The sequence below is a fragment of the Bactrocera neohumeralis genome, chromosome 5, assembly GCF_024586455.1.
Source record: "Bactrocera neohumeralis isolate Rockhampton chromosome 5, APGP_CSIRO_Bneo_wtdbg2-racon-allhic-juicebox.fasta_v2, whole genome shotgun sequence".
Classification (NCBI taxonomy): Eukaryota; Metazoa; Arthropoda; class Insecta; order Diptera; family Tephritidae; genus Bactrocera; species Bactrocera neohumeralis.
The window spans coordinates 2886551-2901996 of record NC_065922.1 but is presented as its reverse complement, the minus strand read 5'-3'; the positions used below and the strand labels follow the sequence as shown (position 1 = coordinate 2901996).

At 39.9% G+C, this 15446-nt stretch overlaps 2 protein-coding genes across 3 annotated transcripts; one reads left to right on the top strand and one right to left on the bottom strand.

The window, feature by feature from the left end:
• The first annotated feature begins 48 nt into the window (after positions 1-48).
• LOC126760013 (uncharacterized) lies at positions 49-14643 on the top strand. The gene is made up of 11 exons (XM_050475331.1): positions 49-145; positions 663-1775; positions 5688-5784; positions 5843-6243; positions 6304-6818; positions 6903-7406; positions 8574-8795; positions 8856-9005; positions 9061-9692; positions 9747-10506; positions 10575-14643. The coding sequence occupies exons 2-11, from the start codon at positions 1155-1157 to the stop codon at positions 10633-10635; spliced, it is 3963 nt and encodes a 1320-aa protein (XP_050331288.1). The 5' UTR covers positions 49-145; positions 663-1154; the 3' UTR covers positions 10636-14643.
• On the bottom strand, positions 1851-5252 carry LOC126760015 (uncharacterized). Of its 2 annotated transcripts, none has more exons than XM_050475335.1 (4): positions 4375-5252; positions 4075-4326; positions 2962-3990; positions 1851-2389 (listed from the first exon to the last, which is right to left on the bottom strand). In XM_050475335.1, exons 1-4 carry the CDS (start codon positions 4433-4435, stop codon positions 1929-1931), a joined length of 1803 nt encoding a protein of 600 aa, XP_050331292.1. In that variant the 5' UTR covers positions 4436-5252; the 3' UTR covers positions 1851-1928. The 2 variants fall into 2 exon arrangements, with proteins under 2 accessions (XP_050331292.1, XP_050331293.1); XM_050475336.1 differs by having other exon boundaries at positions 4075-4308; positions 4375-5251.
• Positions 14644-15446: the final 803 nt, after the last annotated feature.

Below are 15446 nucleotides of genomic sequence, written 5' to 3'. Positions count from 1 at the left end.
GCTGCCAATAGCGACGGCATCAAGTCGCCCGAAGTAGAAGCAGGTGAAATAGAAACTAAGGAAAAACAATAACAGAAAACGGGTACAACGACAAATGCTGTTTTAGGAGAACAAACGGAATAAAAACCTAAGATAATGAAACATTGTAAGTACGATAGCCGCTAACGTAGATGTGGGAGAGAAGGCGAACTCATACAAGGGGATGAATTGATGATTTTATTTTTTTCGTTCCTTTTCATGTTCTGATTGCCAAATTTGTTAGTTTGTTGTGCAATTGTTTTTGTGCTGCTGTTTTCACCTTGTAATAGTTCGCCTTGAGCAAGATGGAATGAAGAAGGTGGTGCCAATGACATAACCTCATATTTTTGTAGTTCATTGCTTACAAATTTAGTAAATAAGGGGATATTTTTTTGTTTTGCTTTCTGGAATTTGAGAAAGGTTTATCTAATCTCTACAAATGTTGTAGTTTTTTGCATAAAATGAAATGAGAGCATCATTCAAAAAGGGACAACTGAACTTGTGAAAATGACAGCAAGCAAAACTCTACTGATTGTACCTTAATTACTCCTTAGTGGCCTTGGGTAGAGATAATTATTAACTGTTGTTATTTTTCATTTCAACTTTGCGACTAATTATTAACTCTTGTGCTTTGTTAATTGCAGCAAATATTTTTATACATAAGGATATGATGGAATACGGCTAAAGAGAATCCGATGAATTAAACGCCGAAATCAAAAGAAAAAGTGAAGAAATTTCCAAAAAAGTATAAAGAATAAGAAACATATAAATAAACATAAAAACATAAATATAGAAAAGTATAACTAACGTAACTATTCTCTTATCTTGCGCGAATTCAATTTAATTTCTGTCTCAAATTGATTCGCCACCTTACCGCGTCTCGTCTTGACTTAAATCAATCCGACTGTATCAATTTGACTCTACTTGAGCGCAAACCACTGAACTTACATCATTTAATACCACCAACGTTGCTCGCACTTTGTCGTTTAGTTCGGTCATAGTGTTGCTACAGCCACAGGGACGCCGCAAACTTGGCGTTTACTCATAAAATTGAGCAAAATAAATTCCCCAACGCAGCTGACGTTTAGGTGCGAATTGTGTCAATCAGGGCGCAATTGTTCATTTGTGCAGTGGCCATGGAGCCTCCTGGTGGGTTACCGCCGGACCGAGACAGACAACTAGTGCTGCGCCCCCAGCAGCAGGAGCAACAACTGGTACCGTTGGTACCGCAAGTCAAGCCGACCCTAGCACTGAATCTTTACTCCAAGGACCAGGCCGTGTCCTCAACTATTGCCACAACGCCGGCTGCAGATGCCTCTACTGAGAATGCCGCTGCCTCATCTACCACATCGATCCGCACCACCAATGCACTTGTGCTTGCGTCCGCGAGTAACGTTGTTAGTGTAATCGCTGCGGGCAACAGTAGCACGGCGACGGCTACAAGTACCAGCCCCGCACTGGCGTCTGCAGCCATAGCGATATCGGGCACCACGCAGGCGGCCACCGCGTTCAGCGGAAGCGCGGTGGGTGTGCAGCACACGCCGCATCATCAGCACCCGCCTCATCATCATCCACCCCATCCCACGCATCAGATGCACCATCTGCCACACCATCAGCCACAGACGTACGGTGCGCATAACTCGTCGACAACTTCGTCCCTGTTTGGCGGTATCTCGGCCAGCAGCAGCAGCAGCACTTCGGTTGGTGGGCAGCAACAAACCATCGAGAAGTTGGCGCGACCCATGGCTTTCGATAAGGTGAGTGGAGAACATTATTGTAATGATAACTGTATGTGGCATTTTAAATATAAAGAACAAATATATTTATTGCATCGAATTGAATGTTGAGGATCTGAACGATAGCCTCGTATAAAATATATTCACATCAGAAGTACATTTATGTGAGCAGCGTTAGTTCTTGTTCTTTTTGAAGAAGCGGCACGAACATACTTGGATAACGCCATCTTTGTCCTTTCCATCTACATTGCCATCGCTGGACTTCTTTTTCGGATGATGTATGGGGCAAACTAATTCCATTTCGTCATTTCCTCCCTCTTCGGCATTCAACAGAAGGTCTAAAGCGTTTTCGATTAAGTTAATAGGTTGGTTAGAACTCGCTAAGCTGTATGGGGGCAGCAAGTAGGGACGCGAGACTAAAGCGGTATTGGTAGAGCCTCCCATTAGGGTAGGTGGAGCGACGAACGATCCTGGGTTACGTAGAAAGTTTAGTTGGGGTTCGAATGGGTTGTACAGGTAATCCATAGCACCTGCCTCTTCAGCACCATCCACAATTGGACCAATGCTTATGACAGATGTTGTTGGATTGCCGCTTACAGCGAGTTGAGCACCCTGCGCATGCATTGGAATACCATCTGGAAAGAATTGATTCGAGATGGTTTTAATAAATGTAATATTAGTTGCAAGAGAACATAAATTAAGCATCCCTGAGAATTTAGAGCAAGCCTACTGCTCATAAGAAGTTTCTCATAATGTTTTAGCTATAATTTTATATAGTATATCAGAAACAAAGAGTTGATGTTATATAATTTTAAACACAAACTTTTTCTATTTTGTATTTTCATGAGGAGTGCGCACGTCTTAAGATCACTTTCATAAGGTAACCTTATAAAAATGAAATCTCCATCGTTTCCTCTTAATTATACGTGAATTAGAGCTTAAGGAGCGCTCTGACTTTGACTGATGCTTCTATAGCTTGGTAAATTGTTTATTGCTATTCCTTTTAGGTACTTATATATTGCCTATTAAAAACTGGTCACTACTTAAGTTTATGAGGAATATTTTGATCTAAGCAGCTTCTGAATTATTGTTTAAGGCATGGAAATAGAAAGAAGCTCAAAATTAAGGCGGATCGCATTGTTCAGCTAAATATTGTGTTACAGGGTGATACTTAATTGTCCATGAAAGGAACAACAAGTTTCCTTACCGGCTCCCATTTTATAAAGCATCATATTTGCGAACTTGAGAAAGCTTTCCATCGGCAGCATTTTTCCGTTGGAATGTTTAACGAATTGCATTTGCTGTTGGTGTGGCGTTGCCAATGCGGTCGCTTGCTGTACGTTGTGTGTGTTTCCAACCTCCACTGATTTGTCGTTTTCGTGCTTCTTTCGTTGTTGCAGTCCCTCTGATTCCTCCTGCAATTTGTTCGTCGCTCCTATGCCTTCGACCGACTTCTGTGAATGCGATAATAACGAAGGAAATGAATCCTTGTTTTCCAACGGTTGTTCTTGTAGTTTTTGCGACTGCAATTGTTGACTGTGTTGTTGTAGAGTATTGGTGGGATGACTTTTGTCGGCGATAAGCTCATCATTGTTACTCTTAATATGGTTGTTGTTGTTGTTAATGCTATTGTGCTTTGCTTCTCCATTGCGAGCTCCAATTGTGAGCGTCACATGGTCATTGTTCCGCTTGTGGCTGTCGACCGTTTTGTACTCGCCTCTGCTGTCATCATCATTGTTATCACTATGCTTGTTGTTCTTGACCACTGCAACTTCTTTGTTTCCATTCAACTCAGTAATCCCGTTATCGTTGCTATGCTTAATGGCCATAACGTCGTCACTTATGTCGGAGGTGTAAGAAGTTAGTTTTGGACTCTGCTGATTGTTTAACTTGGACTCCTTGCTAATCTCGGCCAAGTGCTTGAGGCTACCGCCGACGTTTCGTAAGTTTGGTTGATGCAATGCATAAGAGTTGATGCCGTGTTGCATGTTCATCATCGGCTGGAAGCCATTGTCAATGATGAGCACTTCTGCGGGGCCTTCGCCGGAAGCGAATTCAGCCTCGCGCTGCATGTCTTCGAAAATTCGTGAGCCGATGCCTCGCTTAGCTAGCAGATGCGATAGAGCAGTCATGTGCACCTCGTGGCCGGCGATGCTGCCATCTTTGGGCTTGCTGGGATTGTGTGCGCTCCTCTTCGTTTTTTCGGCATCGGACTTGTGGCTGAGTGAAGCAAACGCTAAAGTAATTTAGGAAATACAAAACGTGTACGTGTTTTAGTAAAACGCAGTTGACACCAAGAATTCCTAGAGCGAGTGAGTACCTTTATCGATGGCATGCTCAACAGCGGCCACTGCTTTCTTGGCCCATGTGTGCTCATTGCGGCTTTTTATGCCTTCTTGATTGTCTAGGGCAGTCGTGGAATGTCCGCTAAAATGCACGTCGGTTGAAGTGTTGTCCATATCCGACAGAAGGTCACTGGAAAGCTTGGTTTTGTTTTGGGAGACAGTAGAGCCGCGCTTGATGCGGCGCAGCGCCTCCGTTTGCTGAAATGTAACTGCAACCAGGGTCAGACCTGTAAATCTTCAGGAGTTAATTACAAAGGCAACCACGAAATACTTACTAAGGCACACGCTGAAGATGAGCAATAGACTGGTGTTGTGCATTTTGCGTTGAATATACATATGCAGTTCCGTTGGTTTGTTGTAAGCTGACGGATTATAGTCTCTAAAAATATGCCTTATTGGCTTGAAAAATATATGTATGTATGTTATATTTGAAAGTGAGGAGGAATTTTTCGCTTTGCTTTTTAAGGCGAAGAACACAAATTTATTAGTAGAAAAACAAGTGCTGAAACAGTAGAGTATGCCAGTATATGTAGAACGTCTTACTGATCATCCGAATAAGTGAGGGGTACATGAGTTAAAGTTTAATTTGAGCCTACGGCACAGGGATTGGGAGCTTGCATATTACACACTGGACACTGGCCTGACTGTTTACATGTAAGATAGGATACAAATGTAGCTCTAAGTAACTTTTTCTATATGTATGTTGCAACTTCCAATCAATAATTGCTTGGCCGAACGCCGTTAGGCAGTTTCTGCTAACGTTTCGGAGTATTAGAAACCCATTAGAGCTCATCAATTTTCATACAGTTTTCTTCGCCCTTTAACTTGCGTCCCATTATCGCATAATTTGCCGACTGTGTGTAGCATACACACGAACTTTAAGAACGTGCGCGTGTGTGCATTCGAGAACTCGCTCGAGTATCGTTCATTCACTCTGCGTTGACCTTGCACTCATACGGCACCCCAAGTGGTACAAATATAATTTATATAAACTGGATTTCGCAGCTGACATTGATGCCGATGACGTTGACAGCTGATTGAAAAAATTTTAGTTGAGCCTTCAAACCTTACCACAAAGAGAAAACAACAACACCAATGACGAAATAAAGCAATTACAACTAAACAAAACCAAGTTGGCGCAGCAAAAGCCGCAGCCATCACTGTATGGCTTTCATAATCGTCGCCCCTACAGCACTGCTTCTGGCCTGCTGCATCCTTCAAACTTAATTAATTTGATTTTAAGCATAGTTATGCACAGAGGAATGCATCAAAGTTTTTTGCTGCAATCTGAAATGTTTTCTAAACACACACGTCACACATGGCGGGGTGCATCATTGTGTGGCACTTGAATCCATCGACGAGTTCTCATGGATTCGAGTGGATTCATTCAAATTGACTGATTCAGGTGCATAATTTCATGGCAGCCGCTCATAACCAAGTGTCATAGGGGCCAAAATCTCAACTATTGCTTGTGAATGAGTAATCTGTCAGAGAAGACAGATGGCACATTATCGCTACCAACTCAACTTTTATTAGTGTTTGCATACACACATATGTCCATAGTCATCACTTTTCTTTAACATTATAGATGGAGGCACTGGTGCGCACTATGCAGAATGATGAAAAACCCGTGCCAGTGCGAGTGCAGAAAACTTTTCTCAGCAATATTCCATCGGCGTTCATGGGTAGGTTTGCCACTTTCAACATTTGCCTGTGAGTTTCACATATATGTTTCTGCTTTAGGCTATGATTTGATAGAGTGGATGATGGACCGCTTGATGATTGAGGAGTCCGAGGCATTGAGCATCGCCAACCAACTTTGTTTGCATGGCTATTTCTTTCCCGTCAATGACACCAAAACACTAGCCGTGAAGGATGACTCTTCGCTGTATCGCTTTCAGACGCCATACTATTGGCCATGGCAGCACAAACCTCCCGACAATGTGGAGTACGCCATTTACCTGGCGAAGCGCTCGTTGCGCAATAAGCAACGTCACGCCTTGGAAGAGTACGAGACTGAAGCCTTGGCATCGCTACATAAGAGCTTGAAAGGTAAGTGGGATTTCATCACTATGCAAGCCGAAGAGCAGGTACGGTTGGCGAAGGAACGTAAGAAGGGTGATAAGATCGTCGTTGACTCACAAGTAAGAATATAAATTTATATGAAATTATTAGCTTTGTTTAATTGGAATTTGGTCAAATAGGAGCGCGCCTATTGGCGTGTACACCGTCCACCGCCCGGCCAGTTCACACCTTTGGAACCATGCCCCATACCTTCGCGTGATCGTCAAGGCTTCAAGCCTAATAAGAAGAAAACAGTTGATGATGTGCAACGCGAGGTGGACTATCTACGCAAGTCGTTGAATCGCACACGCATGAAGATGTCACAAGCTTGCGAATCCCTCGTGGCATATTCGGAGACGTTTGCCGAGTATGACTTCTTTTTGCAGCCGGTACTGCCCTCCAATCCTTGGGTGACCGAAGATGTCACATTTTGGCAGCTGAATAACAGTTTTGTGGATACACCCACAGAGAAGCGAGTTAAGCGTTGGGCTATCTCAGTAGAAGAGTTGGTTTCCGATCCAACAGGACTGCAGGAGTTTACAAGCTTTTTGGAGAAAGAGTACTCTCACGAAAATATACGTTTCTGGATCGCAGTGAATCGATTGCGTCGCTCGGCTCACTCTCAGGTGCCGCGTAAAGTTAAAGAAATTTATGAGTAAGATCGGCTAATCTTGTGGCTTTATTTTTATTCCATATTTGTACTTTGACATTAATATTTGGTCTCGTTTCTTGTGTACAGAGAGTTTCTGAAACCAGGCGCGCCATGCGAAATCAATATTGATGGTAAAACCATGGAGAGTGTGCTGAAGGGTCTAAAAAATCCATCACGTTTCACATTTGATTCCGCCTCGGAACATATTTACACGCTGCTATTAAAGAAGGACTGCTACCCACGTTTCATACGATCCGACCACTACAAGCGTCTACTGGAGGCAGGCGTACCCCCATCACACAAGAAACGCTTCTTTAACTTCGGTGGTGTGGGAGGTGCCAAGAAGAAGATGACAGCCGCACTCTCCAGCCAACCCAATCTTGGTGACGGCACAACTGCGAAGAATATCGGCGGTGCGAGCGGCTCGATGATGACAGCACCACCTCCAGGCAACTTGGCGCGACGACGGGGCAGCGACCGCAGCCTTACCGGCTCCGCTCACGAGCTGGCTGTGATTGGCGTAAATAAGGACATAACCTCTAAAGTGCCACACTCGCACTCACAAAGCAATTTGAGTGAGATGCCATACAGGTGAGTTGGCTGGAAGATCTCAAGGCTCACGAAATCTTTTGCCGGTTCCACGCAAAAGCTTCAGTTGACATGACTCGTGAGACAAATATGCAATACTCATAAATGTAGCTTTTTCTGCAATATTAAGTACATACATTTATAATTATAATTTCCATTAAAATTTTTATGAATTGTTTTGCTAGATTATGCAACTAAAATTTAATGCTAAATAATTATCTAATAAAGTATAAATATAATAAATCTTTAAGTAGCTTAAAACACTATTTAATTGGTTAAACATTTAAATTCAAATTCTCAATCTGATTTTCTTTTTCGCATATTTTCATACACAAATTTTTGTTCGAAACACAAATCAAATGCAATCGCCTTGTGTGCACCCGAAAAAAAAATTATACCTACATAAAATACTGGGCAATCCACATTCCAATGCAAATGTCAAATATGAATTGGATCTCGCAGCAGTGAGTCCATTTATAGAGGAGATATGCCACAACTCCAGGTCACAGATGTCGCTGTTCAAAATTCATCACTCGGAATTCGCGAGAGCAGCTCACGTTCGCTTCAGTAAGCCGTTATTTGCTCTTTAACCCAACCAGCATCTCTGATCAACTCTCAACTATCTACCCACTGCTTCAAAACTGATGTTGCTGTTGCTCTACAATTTACCAAACTACAATTGTTGTCAAACTTGGCGTGTTGTATTAACCATATACCTGATAGGGGGTCTACTTTGGACCCTCCATCGTCACTCATCACCTCTATATCGCACATACTTTCTACTAACCTCATTTTTAGTTGCTCGTTTTAATGAATATCTTGCTCCGATCCATTGCTCATACACTTCAGTGTTGTGTTTTTGTTCAATTATACTTTATCGATTATTATATAATATCTCCGCAAGCCGACGAAACCGTACTAATTTTCTTACTTGATGAAACCACCCATATTTTTCATCTTTGAAATCAATCATATTTCTTTTGCTTCTTTTTTCTTAAATTTGTTGTAATTTGGTTGCTATGCTAAATTTTTGAATATTACTTCCGCACTGTTGTAAATATGTGTGTTTGTTTGCTATGGAAATGATAAAACTTGTAAAGACCTACTAAAGCCGTTGTGTGCAGGCATTTCCAAGTCACTTTTCGTTAAACGATTCCTAAAATTGTATAGGGAGACGACCAAGTCGAAGCCTGCTCGCTTGGAGACCACGGTGGAGTCTTCCAGTAGCGCAGTGTGCCCATGGGATGTGCCAGATGAGCCTCCTGACACACAGGCACCCACGCCATACCAAAAGTCTCAAATTAAATTGTCCATATGTCCCTGGGAGCAGGAAAGCGACCCTGCGCCAATCGCAGCTAATATTGCAAAGTCAGCGACACACCGTCTCACCAGGTATAAAGTTCAACAAATAGATACCTAAGTCAGAACATTAATTATTTTATTTTTTTCTAGCACATCTTCGGACAACACTGATGTATCGGATCGCAGTCAACGCAACTTGGGTATAAGACATCAGAACACCGTAGACAGCGGCGAGGCGAGTAAACGTCTTGTTCCAAACTTCACCGAACAACGCAGAGCTTCAATGTCCTTCACACAGTCGTAAGTTTAATTTTTGTAATATTTTCAGCATTCTTTATATATGTACATCTCGCAGGCGTCTTTCGGAATATCAATTCGGTCAGACATCTGTTTCAGCGAAAACTTCTTCTAGCCCATCGCCAACAGTGGGTAGCCAAAGTGTTGTGGACTCTTCGCTTCCAGCACCTCCGCCACCGCTCTTCACACAAAGTATTGCGACCATGGCCGCAGTAACGGCGATTAATAGCTCATCGACGATTGTGACGAAGGATCCTCCTTCCTCTTCGGATGCAGAAGTAGAGGAGGAGCTGAATAAGCTAACTGTATCGCAGAGGAATAGTGAATCTTCAGCATCCGAAATGTGTGCGCTGCCACCACCTACTCCGACTCCACCTCCCATTACTAAGGTGACACCACCTCCTCCGGACGAAAATATTTGCTCCTACTATCAGCCAGTTGAGGTGATATCTTGTGAGAGTTCTCAAAGCGATCATGTGTGCGGCGCAGAAAGAAGTGGTGGAAGCGGCAATAGCGACAATAGTAGCATTGTCATATCAGAGACAGATGTGGAGGTAGCTGTGCAGGAGGTACAAATAGAGCTAATTGAAAGCTATGACCTTCAGGAAGGAAAAAGTCCGCAGCTGTCAACACCCTCCATACAGATTGAAGAGGACTTGAAAGTTTTGCCAATTGAGGACCCAGTTGCAGGTGAGTTAATTATGTAAAACTTTCAATAAAGAACCGCAAACGTAATGTTTACAGAGCCGACGCCGGCCGAAGGTGACTTTATCGAGGCTGTAGCTCAAAGAACGGCCACAACCAGCCGAGGTAATTCGCGGCCGGAAACGCCAGAAATTGAACAGAAGCCGCTACCAGCTGCCACCACGCCGGACATTTTGCAATCGCCACAACTGCATACGTCCATATCTTCGGGCGCGCTGCTAGTTACCGCTTCAGTGATACCGCCACCACCGCCACCCATCGGTCCAATGGAAGAGGAAGAGCAGCTACGCTTTGAGGAAGAAATAGCAGCAGCACAAGAGACACAGGATGAACTCTCACCAACTACAGACGAGTATCAAGAGGGCTTACAATTCGATACCGATGGCAAGGAAGACTACGAATATGACATCATTGACACTGACAGCCAAGCCGGTTATATACCTCCAGCACCGACGCCGGCGCCATCCATGGCACCACTTGCCGAAATGGATATTGACACCGTAGACGATGAGCCATGCGAAGAAATGTGCTCTTTGCAGGAATTGGCGGAAATACCAACAACACCAACGCCAACTGTCAACATGTACGAAGTGTCGCCGACCATCATTGAGAGTGTAATTCCAATGGCCACTGAAGAGGTGAAAAAGCGACGAAAGAAGCGCAGTGCCGAAGGCAAAAAGATACTATCCGTGGATGAAAAGGAGCAAAAGGCGAGTACATCGGCCGGTGGAGCTACAGAAGTTGTCAGCGGAGCAAAGTCGGAGACTGACCGCAATGCGGTGTGCCCCTGGGAGGACGAGTAAGTGCAGTCGACGTGACATCTTTAGGGTGGATAATTAACCATTATTTCGCGATTTCATATTTCAGAAATGTTACAACCAGTGATGGTACTTTCGTGAAGACATACGCCACGCTCGGATATTTATGAATAAAGCAGAACCTTTTCAAGTCCGTGGTCAACAAAATACTGAAGAAAAAGAAAAATCAAAAGAAATGACAGTTTTGCAACGCAACCCAAAACACATACACAGAAACTTACACGTAATCGTTCATGGACAGCAAACATACACACTTCAGCGCTAGAATGAGCACTGATGGGATTGATCTCTCCTTTGAAGTGTTTTGTTTACGCAAAACACTGAACCCGTTACCATGATTTTGTTTTCGATTTACACAGTAGTAGAGTTGCTCTCAGCTTGTCGATTTATAGCACGCCCACAAATACACACGCGCCACATTCACTAAGCCGTCACTAAAGAATAGAATAAATAAATCTGCTATTAGAAATTAATAATAAGACATCTATACATGTACACCAATCACCTATACATTTACCATTCGCAGACACATACACACATATACTCTATTCAGTACTCCTCCAGAAGAAGAAGAAGAACTGATAATATGATGATAAGATGAATTGATTGCTTAAATGTTTAAGCTATATAAAGAGAATTGTATATTGCTGAAATCACAATTATTTAAGTAAATCTCGAAGCCAACCAAGTGCAGAGAAGAGGAAATATAAAAATTATTAGGAATTTGCGTTACATAACTATTATTAGTATTTAGAAACTTAGCGATCGGTGATTCGTAGAATGAGATCACATATTGGATACTTCTATGCTATTGGCGCGGACCTTAAAAGTGATGTGCGGTGGTAGACAGTTATTGAATGCCACCACAACTAGTTTTTATAGACATTTAACAAATAATAATGCTAAAAAGTTCTAAGGAAACGAGGGAGCGAGATTTAGGTGGAAAAATTGAGTGCCACAGCCGAACAGCTTACGGAGCCGAAGTGTGATGAATTAACTTCAACAAAGAGAAATTTGAATGAGAAAAAATAGGTTATTTTGAAAGAAGAATTAGAAAGAGAGAGATGAAAAGCGAGTATAGGATTTGTCACTTTGGCACTTTGCTCCACACTCTCCCACTTTAGGTAAATGTGAAGGAAAACAGTGCGACAATAAGCAAAGTATAAGCAAAACACTACAAACTAACAACAGCAAATTTTAGTTATGAGCATAATAATTTCTTTACTTATTTATAATTTCTTTTATGTTTCCTTCAAATAATTATCAAAAACTTATTTACAGTATTATATACATACATATGTTAGGTAACCCATATAAAAAATACTTTTAAGAGAAATAATTTTTTTAATAAATGTAACTTTTGAATTCCTTTTATCATTTCCATTACTGATCAAAAGTTTGCTATTTAAACGAGAATATGAGGTCAGCTGACCAAAAATTTTCAATTTTTGCAATTCTCAATTTCCTGACTAGTACACAAATATTTTTGAAAACTTTTGTAAGAACGCACACCTTTTGTAAAATGATGCTTTACGCGCTTACACCCCGCCTACACATTTTTATGCACCCTCCGCATGCATGTGTGTGGGTGGGACAGCTCCAGCTGCAATATCTTTGCGTTCGTGCACACACAACTTTCGAGCCCCAAAATGTATGCAACGAAAGCGAGATACCAACAATGCGAGGCAACTGCGGCAACACGGTGGAAGGCCTCACAGGAGGCCCGTGCCTCTTTAGAACAGACTGGAGCCAAGGCAAATAAAACGGCATTTTACGAGACGACAACCGCTTGGAAAATCAACAGCTGTTAGGGTCATTGAATATACTATTATTAATAAATATGATAAATATATTGCATGTTGAATATGCTACTACGTTACTTAAAATGCACTAACTAAGCAAATGTATCGTTGTTCGATTGTTGAGAAAAATTACATATACACTACTATGTTATAAGCAATTGCCTGGAAGGGCTTAGTGTTCGTTGTTTATTCAAGTAAAATTGGCAAATTTGGTGTTGCATTTATTCACAATATTCACTAATCAATCCTTACTAGTTGGCGCTTGCAGCCGTTTACTTAAGTGTCTGACTTATAAAGAATGTTACGCAAAATAATATCAAATAAATAAAATAAAACGAAAAAAAAACTATAAAAACGCAAAAAAAATATAAAAAAATATAAAATCTTTGAAAATTAGAAAAAAAAATTGTTGGTATATTCCTAGCATTTAGCATACATACATACATATATATTTCCAGTATAAAATTTAACCACTTAGATTGAAGGAGTTACTAACTGAATGTTGTGTGTTTAACTAAAATAAAATACAGAAAATAAATGCTTACAAGCATTCTTAGAAATAAGCTTTATTAGTTAACGATAGAGGCAAGTTTTAAAAATATTTGTGTACGAAAGGCGAAAACACTTCGTAGATACCAAAAAAATTTAAGAGCAACTCGCAAACTTTCAAATACCAAGAAAAAAAAATTTAGGTCAGCAATTTTAAAGAGATGTATAAAAAATGGCATTTATTAATTTGTTAAATTATGCAAACAAGTTGCCAAAAACTGTTGGGAGCTTTTCTAAGTTATTTAGTTTAATTTTCATTTAGCTTAAGTTGATCTGCTTCACGCATACGAATACAGTCAGTCACAAACATCCACACATCACACTCTGAAACTCACCTCAATCTCTCACGCACACTGAACTTCAGACTCTCAGAGCTACTACCGATTCTCAATCAAAAACGAGCTAAAGGAAATAAGTAACAATTGGTTGTTGGCTAGACAATTATCTCCCATTAAGCTCGCTCGAGTATCTATTTTATTTACAATTACAATGTACTTAACTATATAAAAAGCTAAACATAAAACAAATCAAAATTAGAAAAGAGTTGGCTGAATTTAAAGGTGATAACTTACTCACACACGTATAATGACAAAACGCAAATATAACTGAGAAAATTCCACAACAAAAAAATATTTATTAAGTAAGCAAGTTATAACTGAAAAAAAACTTAGAAAAATTAACCACAACAAAGTAAATGTTGAATATTTCTAAAAATACAGAAAATAATTGAAACCACCGTTCAAAACCACTCACCAAATGAAGCGAAGCGAGAAACCTAAAGCAAAAACAAAAACAACAATAAAATATACATATAAATAATAACTCAAGGGTAAAGTAAGCAAACAAGGTCACATGGACCCAGCAGAAAGGCAGAAGAGCAGAAATAGAATAAATTAGAAGAATTAGCAGTAGAAATAGGTATGAATGTAGGAAGTGTGGTTAGTTTAGATGCTCGTCAAGTCTCAACCCATTAAAATGCCAAATTATACATTTATGAAAAAAAAACAAAAATGGAGATTTTGAAGAGGAGCAGAGTACGGAGCAAAAACAGAGCGGGAAATATGGATCTATATACTTTACTAAAATATAAGCTATATTAATTAATTGAAGGGGTAGACGAATAAACAATCTAACTAGTTGGAGAAAACATAAAAAAATTATAATTTTTGTTGTTCGAAATTTTTGAAACAGCTGAAGTGTAACGGTACAGTTAGCATACGCTACGTGATAAACAGAAAGATATGTGTAAATGCATATATGCCCGAGTGCTAGGAAGAGAGATGGAAGAATGGAAAGAGATTAGTAAAGAAAGAGCCAAGGAGAGCCAAGCGAAGAAAATTCCTACGGTTAACTCCTTAGTTGACCTTGGGAACTCGGAGCAAAATTAAAAATATTTAAATGATATGTTTTCGTTAATTATAAGTGTAAAGGTTACAACTAATATTTATGATAGAACTAGTAATTGTTGTTATTGCGTATAATTAATAATTAGCCTTACAAACATGGTTATAAATATATACATTATTATTAAAGGTGTGGCAAAGCCCATGTAGCATTTAAAGCAGTAATACACAAAAAAACAAACTGAAGGTGAACAAAATTGACACCAGCGAATAATTGAGTACTAACCACCCTACACAATGCGAAGGAAATATATGCAGCAGAAACAGAGATTAAAACGAACAGAAATTGAAATACAAATAGAAACAGAAAATAAAACAGAATGCAGAAACTGAAACAGAAACTATAAGAGCAAAAGAAATTGAAGTAAAACTCAAAATCTAAAAGCCAAGAAAATCTCTTTTGCATTGTATTGGAACGTTTTTGCTTACATAAACACATACTATTTTAGCTTACCCACACATTTACACAAACAAATAATAATTTTTAAATCCTACAACTAAAAACTATCTATCTACTTATTAAGCCAAATGAATGAAATAGAATTACGTATCAAACTCAATAGCAGAAGGACACTAAAAGAGAAACTTTGTCTATTTCCTAAGTCAAATGCGAAAGCAAAAACAGCAAAAACAGCAAAAACATGACAAATAATGTACTCAATATTAAAAAAAAATAAGAAACCTAAAGTTGAAAATTGACAAATACGGCCGCAAGCCAGTACTAATACGTATAACTTCATAGGTAAATCAGATGCATACCCACACAAGGACATATGCATGTACTTATATGTATGTGCTGTGTGTAAAAACAGAAAATTAGAAAAACTTGCAAAGTAAATGCTTTGAGTAACAAACCAGCAGTAGCGTAATTAACAAACTAATTTATATAGATTTAGATTAGTTGGATCACCATGAAACTAGCTCATATTTACACGAACAAGACGCACATATACATATACACACACAAACAATAAATGAGACAACTTGAATGGGTCAAAGCAAAACGTATTAACTTAGCGCTATGAAGAAAACACAAAACAGAACAAAAAATAACAATTGATTGATTAGAAAATATTAGTACTTAATTTATATAAATGTTGATTGATTGAAATAAGGCAAAATAAAGCATAAAAATATATAAAACTGCAGCAAAAATACGGAAAACCA

Coding starts and splice junctions, on each gene's coding strand:
- LOC126760015 (XM_050475335.1), bottom strand. CDS start 4,435: ATGTATATTCAACGCAAAATGCACAACACCAGTCTATTGCTCATCTTC. Junction 4,327..4,374: donor CATCTTCAGCGTGTGCCTTA/GTAAGTATTTCG, acceptor GAAGATTTACAG/GTCTGACCCTGGTTGCAGTT. Junction 3,991..4,074: donor TGAGCATGCCATCGATAAAG/GTACTCACTCGC, acceptor AAATTACTTTAG/CGTTTGCTTCACTCAGCCAC.
- LOC126760013 (XM_050475331.1), top strand. CDS start 1,155: ATGGAGCCTCCTGGTGGGTTACCGCCGGACCGAGACAGACAACTAGTG. Junction 5,785..5,842: donor TATTCCATCGGCGTTCATGG/GTAGGTTTGCCA, acceptor TTTCTGCTTTAG/GCTATGATTTGATAGAGTGG. Junction 7,407..8,573: donor TTGAGTGAGATGCCATACAG/GTGAGTTGGCTG, acceptor AAAATTGTATAG/GGAGACGACCAAGTCGAAGC.